The sequence below is a fragment of the Astyanax mexicanus genome, chromosome 23, assembly GCF_023375975.1.
Source record: "Astyanax mexicanus isolate ESR-SI-001 chromosome 23, AstMex3_surface, whole genome shotgun sequence".
NCBI classification, from domain to species: Eukaryota; Metazoa; Chordata; class Actinopteri; order Characiformes; family Acestrorhamphidae; genus Astyanax; species Astyanax mexicanus.
In genome coordinates this window covers 21,742,118-21,761,147 of record NC_064430.1, presented here as the reverse complement: position 1 = coordinate 21,761,147, position 19,030 = coordinate 21,742,118, and the positions used below count along the sequence as shown (strand labels likewise).

General features: G+C 36.6%; 1 protein-coding gene across 1 annotated transcript in view; it reads right to left on the bottom strand.

Annotated features, from left to right (window-relative positions):
• Positions 1–17,258, bottom strand: part of c3b.1 (complement component c3b, tandem duplicate 1) — a 51,018-nt gene extending 33,760 nt beyond the window's left edge. Inside the window, exons 1-16 of the mRNA XM_049471098.1 lie at positions 17,247–17,258; positions 16,933–16,962; positions 15,855–16,047; positions 13,455–13,620; positions 10,882–10,952; positions 10,589–10,680; positions 10,419–10,501; positions 10,101–10,188; positions 8,781–8,883; positions 8,345–8,459; positions 7,717–7,832; positions 7,478–7,621; positions 7,184–7,399; positions 4,923–5,123; positions 2,261–2,419; positions 1,561–1,684 (exon numbers count right to left, since the gene is read on the bottom strand). Of these exons, the coding sequence (XP_049327055.1) occupies positions 1,561–1,684; positions 2,261–2,419; positions 4,923–5,123; positions 7,184–7,399; positions 7,478–7,621; positions 7,717–7,832; positions 8,345–8,459; positions 8,781–8,883; positions 10,101–10,188; positions 10,419–10,501; positions 10,589–10,596 (1,357 nt within the window). The 5' untranslated portion in view covers positions 10,597–10,680; positions 10,882–10,952; positions 13,455–13,620; ... (1 more) ...; positions 16,933–16,962; positions 17,247–17,258. The remainder of the gene's footprint in view (positions 1–1,560; positions 1,685–2,260; positions 2,420–4,922; positions 5,124–7,183; positions 7,400–7,477; positions 7,622–7,716; positions 7,833–8,344; positions 8,460–8,780; positions 8,884–10,100; positions 10,189–10,418; positions 10,502–10,588; positions 10,681–10,881; positions 10,953–13,454; positions 13,621–15,854; positions 16,048–16,932; positions 16,963–17,246) is intronic.
• Between the last annotated feature and the right edge of the window lie 1,772 nt (positions 17,259–19,030).

The window sequence follows — 19,030 nt, the reverse complement described above, 5'->3', positions numbered from 1 at the left end:
CTACTGATATATACTATTTATACTGTCATTCCATTTCAATCACCATCAATATTGCACTATTGTCTTCCGTCTTACGTATGTTTATTGTTTCTTGTTGTATTGTACATATAGTGTCTCACACTCTTTTATATTGCATATCTATTTCTTTTTTTTACTTATATTTATATATCTATTTCTCCCCCACACTACTGCACCTTGTTTTTGTCTCGTGTATGTCTATTTGTGTCCTGACTGTATTGTACCCATAGTGTCTCCCATTCTCTTTTACTATATATATTATCTGTACTTGCTGTAAAATTGGGAAGGAGAGTAATGTAATTTCAGTTCTCTGTATGTCCTGTACATATGCAGTATTGACAATAAAACTACTTGACTTGACTTGACTTGACAGTTCGCTGGGGTTAAAGACCACTGTGTTTCTCCAATTCACTCGCCTTATTGCGTTCTTTTTCTCTATCATTCTCTCACTCATGCCCTATCTCCCGTACGATTATGATTACGAACAATGAGCAGTATTTATACTCATGCATCTCTAGTCAAAACCAAACACAACATATGCTGTTCTGGTCAAGAGCTGATTAAGTGTTTAGTATGTTTCCAACAAGATGTCATTAAATACCAGCTTCAAGCATCTGAAACCAGCTACTAGAAGGATAGTCTGATCTGATTTGCTGTGTAGAATTGTGTACTCAACCGAGTAGTTTTAAAACTAGACTCTAAACGACTCGGAAGTGCTGTGGAATCATTTAATTAATTATGTTACTCACCTACAGTACAGGCCAAAAGTTTGGACACACCTTCTCTTTTTCAATGCGTTTTCTGTGTTTATTTTCATGACTATTTACATTGTAGATTCTCACTGAAGCATCAAAACTATGAATGAACACATGTGGAGTTTTATGTACTTAATAAAAAATGAGCTGAACCTCCACAGTCACCAGACCTGAACCCAATCCAGATGGTTTGGGGTGAGCTGAAGCACAGAAGGCAAAGGAGCAACAAGTGCTGATAAACACCTCTGGGAACTCCTTCCTTCAAGACTGTTGGAAAACTTTTCATTTCAGGTGGCCACCTCTTGAAGCTTATTGAGAGAAGAAAGCCAAGAGTGTGTAAAGCAGTAATCAGAGCAAAGAGTGGCTATTTTGAAGAAACTAGAGTATATTTATATATATTTTATATATATAAATATTTTTTTTGTTGATATTTTACCTTTTTTTGTTAAGGTCATATAACTCCACATGTGTTCATTCATAGTTTTGATACCTTCAGTGAGAATCTACAATGTAAATAGTCATGACAATAACTTTTGTAAATAAAATTGTACTGTTTGTTACAAAATAAATTTTGTCACTGCCTATTGATTTTGCCAAGATCAAAAAGTCAATGTTTAAAAGGTTTATTTTGCAAATCGCTTTGTTAAGATGCATCTATTATAATAAAAATTAAGTTAATAAAAATTATACTCACATACATTTCACCCTCACAAAACATACAGCACTAAATACACACAGTGATATTGAGCATCATACGGCATCAGCGGCAGTGCATACGTAACAATACCTGAGCCTGTTTTTACTCCGTAGCTGGACTCAAAAGTTAGTCCTGATTCTACGAACATCTGCATACCATTCTTCACTCCCCTCAAAGTACAGCCCATATCTGAGCGGCCCACTGTGTCCCAGATCTAGAGGAGACAGTGTAAGATGAAGACAGGTCAGCCGAGCTGTCTCTGTATGTATGATTTAACCCTTGTGTGGTGTTCATATTTTTGTTACTCGTTTACTTTGTTACTTGTATTTAATTCAGCAAAATTAAGCAATTTTACATTAAAATGCTTTACACATGCTTGCTTCACCTAAATTGCAAGCACTATAAACAGCTTACATGGTTAATATTTGCCCTTTACCTTTCTTATGTTACATTTCTTTCAAAAAGTGCTACTCTTTTTTTATTAGTTATTTAATAAAATGTAAAAGAAAATGAATTTGTTTAGTTTCAAATTTACAAATGAAGCAATGTTTATTAGCCCTTGGCCAAACATACTGTATGTAATATAAATGGTGGTGGGGGGGTGTACAGTGTGTGTTTATCGAAAATGTGTTTTGATATATGTTTTTCACAAAAAATGAGCCAATGCCAATGAATTTCAGTTAGAAAAAATATTTTTTTAGTATCATTTGATGAAAAATGAAAACGAACACCACACAAGGGTTAAGTAACTTGGATAAATAAATAAAACGCACAATTCATAATTCATCACCTTGCTCTGAGTCAGGCGGCTCTTGCTCAGCAGGAAAACGGCATTGTCCACAGCAACCAGGCCAACCTTCGCCCCTGGATGTCCTCTGATCTGGAAGCGAAAACTGTCTCCTGGCGAGTACGTGTCTGAATCCTGACCCTTTGCAGGTCCGACTGTTAGCTAATACAGGAAAGGCAGTAAACATGCATTTAATTACACCTACTTTATTAGTCTTCTTTTTTAATACAGTTGGAAACAGCGTGCCAAGTCTTGTCATAGTTATGGATGATCAGTTATCATTCTCAAGCCATGTTGCAAATGTGACTCGGTTGTGCAGAATTTTCCTTTATAACATCCAGAGAATTCAACTGTTTCTCTCTAAAGCAGGGGTGTCCAAACTTTTTTTGTTGGGGGCCAGAAGGAGAAATATATTTGAAGTCACGGGCCACAATCTGTAATAAAACAAATAATGAAATATACCACTTTAAATAATAGTTTTTTTCCTGATTATTTCATTTACACACCATTTTACTTGACTAACTATCTTTATTTTTGACAGTGTTGTGTAAACTAAGATTTTTCAAATTGATGTTTAATTTCATGATGTCTTTTAATATTAAACTCCTTAATTACGGCAACTTTTAGACCCTTTTGCCGCGTTTTTCTGCGCTAGAAATGCGCACTCTCTCCGCTTTCAGACTCTTTTGCCCTGTTTTTCTGCGCTAGAAATGTGCACCCTCTCCGCTTTTAGACCCTTTTGCCCCGTTTTTCTGCACTAGAAATGCGCACCCTCTTATAAAAACTTGCTTAACAGCGGGCCAACTTTCATTCTATTTCTAAAATACCTTGCGGGTCGCTCCGAAAAAGGAAACGGGCCGCAAATGGCCCGCGGGCGTAGTTTGGACACCCCTGGTCTAATGAAACTCCAACTGGAGACTCATTTTTTCAAAGAGTTTCTAAACTCAACTTTCTCCTAGGTGTCTAAACATTATCAAAGCATGATGTATCTCTTGATTCTAGTCTCTACAAATTAGCCGTGGATATGTTTGAAATAATCAACAAAGCACGTTTGTAAGTCGCTCTGAATAAGGGCATCTGCTAAATACACTAAATGCAGATGTAAATTTCAGTGCTGGTCGCCCCAGCTAGGCCAGGAGTTCATAACCTTTTTGTGGTGCAATTTCTTTTTAGGGTTTAAAATATTTCACGTTTAAGTTTGTAAAGTTTCTGGAATCAGGTGTTTTTCACTATTATCGTTTGCTTTCCTGCTTTCAGTTCTCCAAAATGTAAACACACCAGATAAGAGACAAGACAACAGCCATACTCACTGTATATCAGCTCATTATACATTTAAACATATTCTTAGCATTTTAATCCCACATATACAGTAGTGCCTCCTGTTGAATTTGGAGCAATAGAAAGAAAACAGACATCAAAGTTTGCATGAGCTGCAGCCAGGGTTGCCAGGTCCAGCAAAAAAAAAAAAACCTAATCTGTCCAAAGTCTGTCTAAACCTGCCCATCAGAAATATAAACTAGAAATTAAAGCTCAGGTGTTCCTAATACAGCACATTGCCATTTTGAATGCAATACAAAGGGAAATATTAATACTAATGTAACTACTAATAAATAAAAAATATATACAAATAATAAACAGACAATGGTATTTTACATGAACTAAAAAAACATTGAGTACTTTTCAAAATACATTGCCCTCTCAGTAAAATTAAGACAAAAAACTTCCTCACAATAGACAAAAATTATAAAATATTTGATGTTTACATCTCAAATAAAGACAACTGCATAACATTTCCTGGAATAAAACAACATCCTGCATGTGTCAATGTCTCTTATTATATGCTTTGTAATTTTATAAAGGTACATTCTCGAAAATCTGTCTGTGGCTCTAAAAGATTAGCTGTCAAGATTCAGTAGGCCTCACCAATAGGAAACACAAATGGCATTAATGGTAATGTATTAAAATGTTCCATTATGTTTTAAAGTTCCTGGGGTTAGGGTTAGGGTCCACAAATATGTTCAATTCGGTTCAGAAACTGGAATAAATTAAATGTAAAGTAGGAAAAACACCACCGTTTATACATGCACATTAACATCTGAGTGAGTTAGGGTGATTTTTTTTATACTTATTTCGCTTAATCTGGCAACAAAATCACTAAAACAGTAGCAGTGGCTCTCAAACAGCAGTGTTCAGTGAACAGTTATTACTGCTGGTTGTCATGGTTACAGTGGAACTTTACTGCAGTAAAACCTGCAGTGAAAACCATAAGTGAAACATCTGAGGGATTTTATGCAACACATTAAGTAATTCCCTTAGATAAGGGAAAAATCTTTAAAGAAGATTTATACTTTTGGGAAAAACTTATGGAGTTTCATGCAACCTGGGCACGGGTCCTGGTGCCTGCTTTTCCTTACAAGTTTTAGACTTTCCATCCAACTAATCAGCTCATTACTAAGCAAATTCACAGATGTAGTTGATGTGTTAAAGCAGGGAAAACCTCTAAAACGTGCTGGGAAGGGGCTGCCAGGACCAGGATTAAAGATCACTGTTAGTGCTGAGGGGACTTTAGTGTTTTTTTTTTTTAACCACCAGGGCACCTGGATGAGCGGTTGCCCCCCTCACCCCATAATATACATGTAAAACTGTAATAGAAAAAAAGACTTACTTTTCCCACACACTGTCTCTCAACTTCCACCAGCACAGACTCTGTCACAACCTCTCCTCCCTGCTGCCATGGCAACACGTAGTATGCCAGGAGCCGGAAGGAGGGCAGAAGGTCCGGGGTGATGGACAGAGGAAAATTAGTCACATCCTGACCTGCGACAAGCACCTTACCGGCTTGGAGTATCTTCCCCTTATTTACAACCTGAAGACAGAGACGGGGAGAGAGAGAGAGAGAGAGAGAGAGCGAAGAAAGATGGTCAGAAAGAGAAACTAAGGAGTCGCTATACTAGCTACTTCTGCTTATTCTTACTTATATGTGGTAAATACTGGTAAAACTCTGAAAAATCGTCAGTGTGCTTTAAAATACGGTGCTAATGCTGCTGCACCCAGCCTTAGTGGAAATCTGTAAATCTAAGCTTACTGTAAATAAATGGAAGCACTTAACTCACCCAAATAAACAGTTTTCAGAAGTTTATGTAGATTAACAGCCTGTACTTATTTCACTTTAAAAGATTTTTTTTAAAGAATTACAGGTTTGTTCACTTACGCCTTTTGTATGAAAATTGAACAGAAAATATATGTTCACTGAGTGCGCCTTGAAGATTAGCTGATTTCCAAAAGCTGTAAAGTTTAAGTTAAATTACTTTTATTTCTAAAAATCAGGAAAATAACAGGAAAAATACCACAAGCTAGCAAGTTTGAGCATTGTGCCAAATTTTTGGCATGTTAATGCTTTTTGTAGAAAATTGCTTTTTTTGTTTTTAAAAAAGCTTCACCTTCTTATTATTTTTATTTTAAAGAAACACAGCATGACATTTTAGGGTGCAGGAGCTACTCCAAACTAGCATCCGTTATGGTATGAGAAAAAAAATTATCCATGCAAGCCAGCGCAAAATGAGCATTAATCACCATGCTGTCAGTACCTGCACTCACTCCACAAAGCTGAGCTTATTACAGTACCTACAGCTTATTACAATACAGCCCTAGTAAATACTGTAAGTAAATCCTACACATGACTGTTTCATAGGCAGTTGTACTAATCTCTTAGCTCTGTACTCTATTTAAAAAAAATGTTCTGTCTCTGTTTGCACTTCAAGCATAGTCTTAATATGACTGGTTATGGTTATGCATAGTTAAATTACAAGAGATTTAGGAGAAATAAACACAAACCATAGTCTCAATATGACTGGTTGTGGTTTGCACTAATTGTTTGCACTATATAAGACCTAGAAAAGTTGTATTATATAAGTTATTATTTTTTTATTCTTAATCTTATTTCTACTTCTTATAGAATCAATGTGTGAGAGAAACTAGTCTGTTAAGTTTGTGTTATATGATTTTTCATAAAATGTTTCATTTTTGAGGTTTTCTCTAAAATTTTATTTTTAAATCTTGTCTCGTCTCGTCTCGTAAACCCAGTATCGTGTCTCGTCTCGTCTCGTCTTCTGAGATTAGTATCTCGTCACACCCCTAGTATATACTGACGGAATGTGCAGTAACTTAATAAGTGGAAGCAAACATGTTAGAAAATGAACCAATTACCCAACCCCACACATGCCACCAGAAGCGAATAGCTTCCACATCTGCAGAGGAACCACACCAGAGTCAAAAAAAAAACAAACCCAAGACCAGAGATCAGGACTCTGGACCGCTCTCGGGCTCAAAACAGATTTCACACTTGACCAAATCCAAGGGGTTGTATGTTTGGGGCAGTTTTGTGTGTTCATGTGTTAAATGTGGATATAAATATGATTTTGTTGTGGGGGTTCCACTGGTGGAGTGTTATTCACCATCTTGTTATTGGGTTGGAAGTTAAATAAGAGTCCCCACCGGAGAGGACTTACTGCTTGTATGGCAGTCTTTGATGTTTTCCCCTGATGGTTACGTAATTTATCCTATGGTTTAGCTAACATTAAAGTTATACTTATGCATAGTTTTGGGAATCACAAATGATTCTATAGATAAAACATACACGAAATATACAAAAATAAATTAAAATGAACACTGTCTAGAGTAGAAACAATAATTAAATAACACTGTGGAGTAAAATTTGTTAACACAAAAATTCGATTCTCTATATGTTGTTGAATTAACTCTAAAATATAGGACTATAATCTTGTGGCAGAGTTATTTTAGCACTGTACTCAGTGGGGTTAAGTGTTAAATTCAACTTTGTAAAAGATAATGCAACACTGTCAAATTTGCTGTGCTTGTGCTTTACAGAAATATAATATTCAGACTCTTAAATGGCCAAAAACTTACAATGTAAGAAACATGCTGAATAAAGTTGCGCTCCTTCTGAGAGAATGTCTTGATGTGTAGCTTCATATTAAGGACCTCTCCCACCTTCACTTCGGCATTGCCTTTTGAGACGTAGAGCAGATTGACACGATGTGGGAGGTGCGGCTCGTACGCCTCCACCTGCAGAATGCCCTTCGCCTGCTGCTGGTCCTTCAAACCTGGCATTACCGTCTCCGCCTGGGAAGTCAACCAGCAAGTGAATCCCTGTTCAGACTTCTGTTCCATGAGTTTCACATGTGTAAGTGTCTAACTTACTGTTATGAACTGATGGTAAAGGGACACAGGCATGCTTAAAGATGTTTTGATGATGCCGTTGTGTACGGTGACTGGATCGGACAGTAAGTTGATTTTGACGGGAACGTTTGGAGCTGGAGAGCCATCATGGTGACTGACCCTAAGCTGAGGACAACAGTCATGTCAAAACATTTCTACTGCCAATGTGATTGTAATAATGAAATTATCAAGATAAACCACTGGATGAGCCACAGACTTACCGTCAGGTCGAAAGGTAGGCCTGATTTAAAGATTCTTGGAGTGCCTTTAAAGGACAGCTCGTACGATGCTAAGACGATTTTAATGCCCGACTTCTCAGCCTCCACCAAGTCGCTTCCTGCGAATGACAGCATCCCAACATTAGACACATTAGAAATGCTAAATAAAAACACATCTTTCAGAAGAAACGGTTAGCGATGGGGTTTCTAGTAGTATGTTAGCTCAGAGCTTACTTCTTTCTCATCTAGCTATTTGTTGACACAATTCACAGTTTGAAAGTTCGAAACAGGATGGTCTCAATGCCAACAGCTGGGCTTAGCAGAGTTGGACCTGAGTAGCCTCTATGCTAACAGCTGGCCTCAGCAGGGTTGGAGCCACAATGCTACTAGAGACAGTATTGGAGGTTGGAAGTTAACTGCAATGCTAACAGCCAGCTTCAGCAGGGTTAGAGCTGCATTACTAACAGACACCTTGCTCTGCAAGGTTGGAGTAGACAAACAAAACAAGGGAGGTTAAATATAAAGCCCTTGAGGAACTGCTGCATTGCAATATTTTGAAACTTTGACTACAATCACAATTACAGAAACCTTTGCAGTACTAAAGCATGCAATGAAGAGAATATCCCCATACCTGAGCTGGTCAGGACGGAAGCTTTGACATAAATGGAAGAGCCCACTAACCCCTGGATGTTGGGGTAAGCCCTCTGAAGCTCCTCCATAGTCAGGGTGGCACTACCTTCATTCAGCTGGACACAAGAATCAATGAATTAAATATAAACAAACCAAACTGATAAAATATCACAGACAGACCAATCAAGATTCAAAATCCCATCCACAGAGCACATAGCACCTCACAAAAAAAAAAAAAGTGTATAAGTGAGTCTGATATACAATGCCCATGTACAATCGCCAGGATATTGCTTATGATTTAAGGGGCATCAGGGAGATGCAATCAATACCTGGAAGAATTCTGCATGTCACAGAAGAGGTGCGATGTCTTCAATGTGTCCCCACAAATAAAAATGAGTAAACTGTCTTATTTTATTTTTTTTCAGGATTTCACTTACGTCCTTCACTTGTTTCATGGTGGGCAGTCTTATTTTATTTCCATTCAGCTCCACTCCAAACACCACATAAGCAACTCCTTCCACTGGTTCACCATATAAATACCTGAGAACACACAACATCCATGTGCACAGGAGATCATTTCAATAAGACATGCTGACCAAAATTCCAACAAAGCGAATATTGCAGCAAACATACAAGATTATGTTAAAATGTTGTTTTTGTCAACTTATGTGTCAACAATATGCTGCAAATAAAGTTTTCACACCATTTTTCAGGCTTGGTATCAGTGACTACAGATCCACACAGACTCAGACTGACTGCTTACCACTTGAAAGATATGAAGTGAAAAAGAAAAAAGTTTAGCATTAGCACGCTGAGATAACCCACCACTAGGATATACCTGCTAAACTAAAATACGATTTGTATATGCCTTTCTCTCTTCATTTCAGTTACATGTTTTCTAACATGCTTTCTGTGTCTGTAGGAAATGAGCAATTACGTAACATAATCAGGACAAGCTTACCAAGACACAAATGGACCATGCGAATGCAAGATTCTCTACCGCAAAGAGCTAAACAAAGAAGCAAAGTAGCTACCTTGAGAAAATTCAGGGAAAAATGGGCTTGGTCCATACAAACGCAGTGACGGGCGATCTTAACAAAGAAGAGAATCTTATCTGGCCCATTTTATTTGAATTTAGCTACTCTACCCTACTAATGTGATGGAAATGTATTTGTTTAAGGTGATTCAGTATCAATAAGGAGGGTGTAGCATTTTGTTTCATTTTGTCTATTCTATTATTTTATTTCTCAACCATTTCCATAGTCAATACGTGACAACTTACAAGGATTGGAATGTTCATACGTGGCGCACAGTGCAGGTGACCACACGAACTCAGCCCGTAGGGGGGTTAGAAACATACGTGGCACAGGTTACTGACCAGAGCGGCAGGTTCTGTAAGCTACGTGTCACAAAATGTTAAGCTTCACCCTCACCCCAGGCTCTAGAAGGTACCGGACCGGCCAGGACTGGCCAGGTGAGGTATGTGAGGACATGGACTTTTACCATGTAAGGCAATATGCCTGAGGGAGAATAGAGAGGGTACAAATACGTTGAGAACTTGGCTCTGCGGGGAGCAGAGAATACATTACAAGCATGCGTTCAAATCTGTCTTTTCTCCATTAAATAATTCGCTACTCACTTGATCCAGACTCGGATTTCGTGTTTTATTCTGTCACTATTTTTTTTTCCACCACAAAAACAATGAAATAAACAAGCTTCACATAAATAAGATGTAAGTCAAACTGGTTGAGACTGACCTGGCAGACACCTTCACCACAAACTCTTGGTCTTCCAGATCCAAGTGATGCTTCAATGGTGTAAGAGTGACATTGAATGCTGGAAGCACTGAAACCCATATGGGAGAACAGGATTAGCCTTCTCACGCCTCTCACTGTGCTCAAATTTCACATGGAGGGCACCAATATAAATGCTTCCAAATTATGTGGACTGACATTTATTTGTTGCATTATTTGTTGGTTTACTTAGTAAAAGAAAAAATATACATCACCAAAATTCTCCAAAACACCCAATAAACCAACATATTTTTGACTGTAAGCTAGTTTTAAAATACATACCATATTTTTTAACCTCAAATTCAGTGCTGAACGTGTTCTCTTTCCGGTGGTCAAACTTTGCCACAATCTTCCACTTTCCTTCCCTATGAGACAATACATATCCCTGGGTAAAGTTACTTCAAAGCTTAACAAATAAAAAAATAACATGAATATGTATTGTTTATACACACTTGACCATGTCTGAGAGCGCATAGGTGTCTGAGTAAATGCCTTCATGTGCTCTGCTCTGGACTTCAGCATGCACTGTAATGCCATCAGGATTCTGAAATGACCAAAATAGTCATAGCTACGCTCACAAAGGCTTCATTCACATAAATGAAATTAAGTGACAAAGTGTAAGAATGCAATTCTGCTGCACACTCAAGGCTAGTCCTGCGATGACAATGGCACTATATCAGTATATGTATTTTTAATTCCTAAAAAAAATAATAAAATAAAAGCTAATAAAGCGGAACTTTCCTACCTGAATTTCTACGCTGATCGTGCCACTGAACGCCTGAAATCCAACGTTAGACACAAAAGCTCGGTATCGCACTGCAAAGGAGAAGACAGGTTAGTAATGGTGTCAATCAATAAAAAAAAGAAAAAATATATATAATCCAGGGGCGCCGAGAGGTCTAGTAGTGTAAAAAGTGCTGCCACTATGATCGGGAGATTGGTGGTTCGAATCCCGGTCATGCAGCTTGCGATCGGCTGCTGGAGCCTCGAGAGAGCACAATTAAACTTGCTGTCTCTGGGTGGGAGCTCTTTCCACACATCACTCCAAGGATAATGTCGATCAGCACAAGGCTGCGTCTGTGAGCTGATGTATCAGAACCGCGTCGCTGCGCTTTTCTCCGAGGGCGCCGTGATGCTACTCAGTAATGCTACATCAGCAGCAGTTCAAAAAAAGGCGGTGGTTGACTTCACATGTATCAAAGGAGGCATGTGCTAGTCTTTACCCTCCTTGTATTCTGACATCACTTGTGATAGGGGGTAAATGAGTTGAGTAGCAGATGAATGTGTGGGACAATTGGCCTTTGCTGCTGTGTTTTCAAACACAGTGTTTTTAATGGGACATGCAGTGCAGATGTAGTAAACAGAGTGAGCACTGAATGCTGCACATGCCGTGCTCTTAGTGTGTAAACAACATGAAGCAGCAGAGACAGCGTTTGCTCATAGCAGTATATTAACGGACTGATATATCATATGAAACTGCGCCTTATTAGCAGTTTAGCTATTAATAAAAGTATATTTGATAGCTGGGTCGGATCAAGGCCAGATCACGTTCACCTCTCTCGGGGCGGGGCATATTATGGCGGAAGTTGGGGGTCAAACTTGGCGGCGTAATTAATTTGCACTTAACGCATTAATGCCTGTAACGCATTACTGATTACAAATTTATCATGAGCATTCACACTTTGATCCCTAATCACAAATTTAGACAATGAGCCCAAAAACAGAAAATATCATTTCTGTTCCTTGAAATAACCTGCTCGTGCATCTTCACAGTGTGAACAAGGAAGGTCAGTTTCCTCTGCTGAGAAGTGCAGAGGCTCTGCACTGTTAAAATACCAATCTACCAAAGTCAGAACGCACCTGACTCTTAAAGGGAATACCAAATGACACGTTGACTGGTTTATTTCACGTCACGCCCAAAACATACCTATGATTAGTTAAAAGAATTAGTACATGCATTTTGTGTGAGTTTTTTCTGCTTCACAAATCTCACAAAAATCTAACAATTTAAAAATTAAAAACTGTATTTAAAACAATTAAAACAAAATTGGAAACTACAATATATTATCAAATTCATGTCAGGTACTATAGTAATATTTTTGTAATGTGTCCAGGCTATTGTTTAACATTTTCTTTAAAAAGACTTCTCTAAAAGACCTGACTGATTTATACCCAGACAGCAGTCAACCAGTCAGACGTCCCTTTCTATCTCACGCAGATGTGCCGTGAGCACTCAATGCATGTAGTACGTCCCTGGTCAGTACACACACAAGGACACGCCACAGCGTCCAAACCTAACGTTTACATCAACAATAAACAGAATAGAGAGAAAAAAAACAAAAAAAACATTTCTGTTCCTGTAAATAACCTGCTCGTGCATCTTCACAGAGTAAACAAGAAGGTCACTTTCCTCTGCTGAGAAGTGGAGAAGCTCTGCGCTGTTAAAATACCAATCTGCCAAAGTCAGAGCGCACCTGACTTTGGCAGCAGTGTCCAAACTACGGCCCGCAGGCCATTTGCGGCCCGTTTCCTTTTTTGGAGCTGCCCGGGAGGTATTTTAGAAATAAAATGAAAGTTGGTCCACTGTTAAGCAGGTTTTTATAATGTGAGATTCAACGCTTGAAAGCTAGGCGTCAGAAACGGGCCAAAGAGTCTAAAAGCGGAGAGAGTGTGCATTTCTAGTCTAAAAGTTGTCGTAATTAAGGAGTTTTACATTAAGAGACATCATGAAATTTAACATCAATTTGAAAAATCTTAGTTTATACAACACTGTCAAAGATAAAGATAGTAAGTCAAGTAAAATGGTGTGTAAATGAAAGTAATCAGGAAAAAAGTATTATTTAAAGTGGTATATTTCATTATTTGTTTTATTACAGAGTGTGGCCCGTGACTTCAAATATATTTCTCCTTCTGGCCCCCAACAAAAAAAGTTTGGACACCCCTGCTTTAAGGGAATACCAAATGACACGTTGATTGGTTTATTTCGCGTTATGCCCAAAACATACCTATGATTAATTAAAAGAATTAGTACATGCATTTTGTGTTTTTCAAGCCACACAAAGGTGTAGTTTTTGCAAGACACACTTGCATTAGATCACTCGCAACAGACTGCTAAAATAGGGCTCTATATGTCTAGAAATTTTTATTAAGGGTTGAATTTTTTCACAACTGTAGCTCATATTTTTTATTGATTAAAACAAAACCGGGTTCTGCAAAACTGTGCCACATTATTTGTGTAAGATAAATGAAATAGAGTTCTCAACTGGTTATTTTTTTACAAACTGTTCATATTATCAGGAGTGCAGTGGGAGAGATCACCTGTGTCTCCAGGATTGTAGACGGGTTTGTCGGTCTGGATGAAGATGTAGCCAGAGAGAAAAGACACTTTAAGAACCTGCTCCCTTCGGTGAAAGGTCCCAAACTGCGTGACCAGCTCTACGTACTTCTCCACCTTCTCTTCTGGCCGAAGGAGTATCGGATCAATCTGATAAAAAAAAAAAATACAAATAAAAAAAATCAAAAGGTAGCAGCACTTATTCATCAAGCTATATGTTAAAATGAATTACTGTTCATCACTAATGGTTATGATATAAGAGCAGCTGCTTTTCATACCATGTATAAAAATGCGGTGATTTGCTGGTTTCCCTACTGCCAGAAAGTACATAAAAAAAAAACTGCTCTATTAAAAAGAACAGTACTGTTTTTAAAGTGAAAAATAAGAATTAACAGCATTTACATCTTATATATATATATATATATATATATATATATATATATATATATATATATATATATATATATACAGATTAGCTGTACATTCAGATTATTTTACTGTTTAGTTAAAGGACCAATAAGGATTACTTTCTGTAGGAACTCATAATTGGTCAGTGTGTATCATCAGATATCATCAGCATATGTAGTATCTTGAGCTGCGATGTCATGTAGATGCATGTAATAAGTTGCTGATACTGTTCTTTGTATAAAAGTACAAAAAACAGCATCATTCTGTTTTATATATATATATTCTAAAACAGAATGATGCTGTTTTTTGTACTATTTTTTGTACTATCAGCAACTTATTACATGCATCTACATGACAAAGAACAGTATCAGCAACTTATTACATGCATCTACATGACATCGCAGCTCAAGATACTACATATGCTGATGATACACACTGACCAATCATGAGTTCCTACAGAAAGTAATCCTTATTGGTCCTTTAACTAAACAGTAAAATAATCTGAATGTACAGCTAATCTGTATATATATATATATATCATTGAATCATTATCAATATATATATATGTATATATGTATATATATATATATATATATATATATATATATATATATATATATATATATATATATATATATATATATACATATATATATATATTGATAATGATTCAATTATTCATATTCATAATGAGCAAACCTAAGGGTTCTACCAGTACAGGCCTAAACAACACAACATGTATTTGTAGGGTGGCAATATTCTGGTAACTTATAGTGACACGCCCACAAACGACTATATACAGTGCTGTGAAAAAGTATTTATAGATCTATTTACATGTTTCTTTTGTCTTTTGCTTTATTTACTTATATGTTTAACAAATACATTTTAATAATAGACAAAGATACACCTGAGTAACTATAAAAAACAGTTTTTAAATTATTATTTTTAATTTATTAAGGGAAAAGATCGTTCCAAACTAACCTGGCCGTGTGGGAAAAGGTATTTGCCCCTAAGCCAATAACCCTTAGTGGAAACAACTGCAATCAAGTGTTTGCAATAACTGGCAACGAGTCTTTCACATCTCTGTGGAGGAATTTCGTTCCATGTTTCTTGACAGAATTGATTTAATTCAGCCACTTTTTCAGGGGTTTTGAGAAAAAACAGCAGGTTTAAGATCATGCCACAGCGTCTCAATCAGACTTTGACTATAGGCCACTTAAATACCTTTATTTATTAGCCATTCAGAGGTGGACTTGTTTGTGTGCTTTGGATCATTGTCCTGCTGCAAAACCCTAATACGCCTGAGCTTGAGGTCAGAAACTAATGGCTGGACATTCTTCTTTAGAATTTACTGGTAGAGAGGTAAACGTATGGTTTCATCTATTACAGCACATTGTCCAGGCCCTGAAGCAGCAAAGCAGCATCAGACCATAACACTCTCTTTACCATGTTTTACATTCAGTATGATGTTCTTTTTCTAAAATGCCAGATAAAAGTTTCACCAAAGTCCTGGGGATCATCAAGAAGTTTTCTGGCAAAAAACCTGGGTTAAATGAAAGCTGCAGTTCTTTAGATGTTGTTCTGAATTGGTGGGACCTCCTGGATGAGTTGTCCATACCCTTTTAGAGTTACGGTAGGTTAGTCACTCTAGGGAGAATTCACTCTCCATGTTTTCTCCATTTGTAAATAATTGCTCTCATTGTGGTTCGCTGGAGTCTTAAACCATTAGAAATGTCTTTGTAACCTGATGTGACATGACTTTGTTTTTTTCATCTGTTTATCTAAATTTCTTCAGATCACGGCATGTGTTGCTTTTTAAGATGTTTCATCTGCTTCATGTTGTCAGACAGGTTCAATATAAGCGATTTCTTGATTCTACAAGTCCGGCAGTAATCAGGCCTGGTTGTCTGTCTAGTGAAATTGAACCTCAGCTTTTTCTTAAACTGTACTAAATCACAGTTAGGCAGTAGCCTTACCTCTATGGTTTTGAGGCTGCCGTAGCTGTTCTCTGCATTGAGGGTGACAAACCCCTGCCACAGTAGTACAGATTTGCCTGGGTAATCATATATTGTGAAAGAGACAGTGATTGGCTGAGCCACATTTAACGCCTCCACCAGGATGTTCTCTTTACTGCCCACCCTCAGCTGTGCTGGAGCCACCACGCTGAACCTGCAGCGGAGGAGAACATAGCCGTCATTTTCTATACAAATAACACAACTAACCTCAAGTGTAAAGCATAGACTAATTACAGTGTTCACTGCATGGAGAAAAGTACACTGTTAACCCACATTTCTGAACAATACTCAAATATTTTGAGTTAGGTGAACATTTATGGCCACATTTAAATACATTTAAACTGAGAGATTTAAATTTTAGTTAAATCAACTTATATTAACTAAGTTTAGACTGTTGCCATTGGCTGCTTCTTTTTATCTTGGCCTCTTTTGCATACTGGGTTTGACACCCCAGTTTTTCCCCAGACACTTGCCATCAGTGTGTAGTCATTACCCCCAGGCTATCTTAGGAACACTTGTAGATCATATACATACATACATATATGTCTGGTCACTTTGTTGTAGGCTGTAAGAACAAACTGCAAACTCAGTGTTGGCAATGTGTAATACTGTTTCATTTTTAGCATTTTATTTCTTTATGTAATGTTCTTTGAGTCTTGGTATCATAAGGTTTCTTCCTTATAATGTAAGGGAGTGTTTCCTTGCCACTGTGTCACCACAATAATTGGCATCTCATAAGAGGCGTGGACCTGTTTTCGCTGTAAAGATGCTTTGTGACAACTTCTGTTGTAAAAAGCATAATATAAATAAAATTGAATTGAATTGTTCTGAGGATTTCCAATGTATTTTTACTACAAATATTAAATGCAAACCCATTTTATTCACCTGCCAATTAAATTATACGTAGAATGAACTAAATCATCTAATCTAAAATCAACTGATCAGTGCAGAACAGATGATGCTGCTTTGTCGTTTTATATGAACCCTAGACTTTTTGAAGGTACGTGTGTTTGTGTGTTGATTAGAACTGTGTTCTTACTTTGGTGAAAAGTCAAAGTCCGGCTCCGTTCTGCAAACACAGATAACACACATACAAACAAACGTTACAGATGAATACATTACATATTATCACAGCAAGAAAATGTTCTTTCATACATATATTACAATAATAATGACTTACTAATACTAATAATAATAATAATAATAATAATAATAATATGTATCATAGCATAATAAACATCAAACCACACTTTTATTTTTTTAGTCTTCCTGAAACACTAATATGCATTTATATCTATTCATCTTTTGCTGAATCACTTAATATTTTTTTAAGGAAAACAATAGCTTACTTACAGTACAAAGGTATCGCGTCTGCATTAAAAACAAAAATATAAATAATATAAATATATTATTCTCTAATAAATATATATAAAACTCTATTATAAACATATTCTCTATTTGCCATTTATGTTCATTTGTAACATTTCCTGCCTGAGAAACCATTTGTCTACTTACATATCAGACCTGGCGAGGAAGAAAAAACATGTTATTTTCCACAAATTTTGCCCAATTCCAACAATTTTTCATTAAAAAAACACAATATGACCAATAAGACATTAGATACATACCGAGGCCTCCACCACCGTCTGCAATTAAATTATAGATTAGAACAAAACCTGCATTCTCATGTACAAAACAAGTACAATATAAAAACAATTCTTAAGCATGTCAATATTATAAGATCTTATGTTGAAATTGTGAAATACACATTAAATTATTATAAGATTATTATAAGATTTATGACACACAACATCTTGGAATTTTCAAGTATCTGGTTTCTTATGAGATCTTATAAAATTGTTTATGACAATATTTTATTTTAACTGGATATTTTATTGTATTATTACATGATTCTGATGTAATATATCGTTATAACAAGATGTTGTATGTCATACATACAACACAATAGGTCGTTTTTATTATTAAACTTATTTTTAAAAACTCTCAAATTTACAATATATTTATTTCTAAATTACATATTTTGTCATAACATATTTTGCATTGTGTAATTACAACACAGGTCATTATTATGACAACTTATAATTATGAAATAATTTCATATCATGAGATTTTTTCATACAGCTCAATAATACATCATTTACACCTGACATCTCTAAGATGCTAAAATGGACGATTAATCACATTAAACAGTGCAAAAATAAAGCGTTATTATAAATTACTGCCTGATAATCTGCCTCTGAAGCTCTACTCACCTGTTGTTATGTGTAATCTGGCCATTTAAGTTGTGACAGATGGAAATTAGCCATATGAATATAGCTAAAACACGCATCCTTACAGAGAACACACTACACTCTGAGTGTAAACATCACACCACAAGGAAATGTATGGGGTTAGCCTGGGTTTGGAGAAGGATTACACAACATTTAGTCAGCTGTAGATTATTGGCTGCTCTGAAGACCACAGTGCTAGAAGACCTGGCTTTGCTAGATCAATAAGATAGATAAGCATTTTTATACAAAATAGAGTTTTTCTTGCTGGATATTAATCATTAAAACGAGTACCGTATTTTTGCACTATAAGGTGCACCTGATTATAAGGTGCACTATCAATAATGTCTATTTTCAGGTTTATTATTATACATAAAGCACACTGTATTATAAGGCACATTTTAAGAGACACTGTGAGGAACTTCTAATTCAGCAGGTCTGGATGGTGATGGGGGTAGCTAAATAAGTTAAGTAATGCTAAGCTAAGTAAACAAAACTGTAATAAAAAAAGACTTTCCTTTAAAGTCAAATGAGCACTGGGTGTGATTTCTGGGATTTTTCTAATGAAAACTGTTTGTTTAGGTGAGTAAAGTGCTTTAGTTTATTAACAGTTAATACAATTAAAGTTTAGATTCCAGAATTTCTTCAGTACAAAGTTTGGAGCATTAGCATTAGCAGCTAGCCACTCCAGGAGTGCTAGCCGGGGTTAGGAGCAGCAGGCTACAGACCGATAATATTCAGCTCTAAATGGGGAAAATAGCGAGCGCAGTTAGCGGGTATTGCTAATGCTAATCCAGCAGTGCTAGCCGGGGTTAGGAGCAGCAGGCTACAGACCGATAATATTCAGCT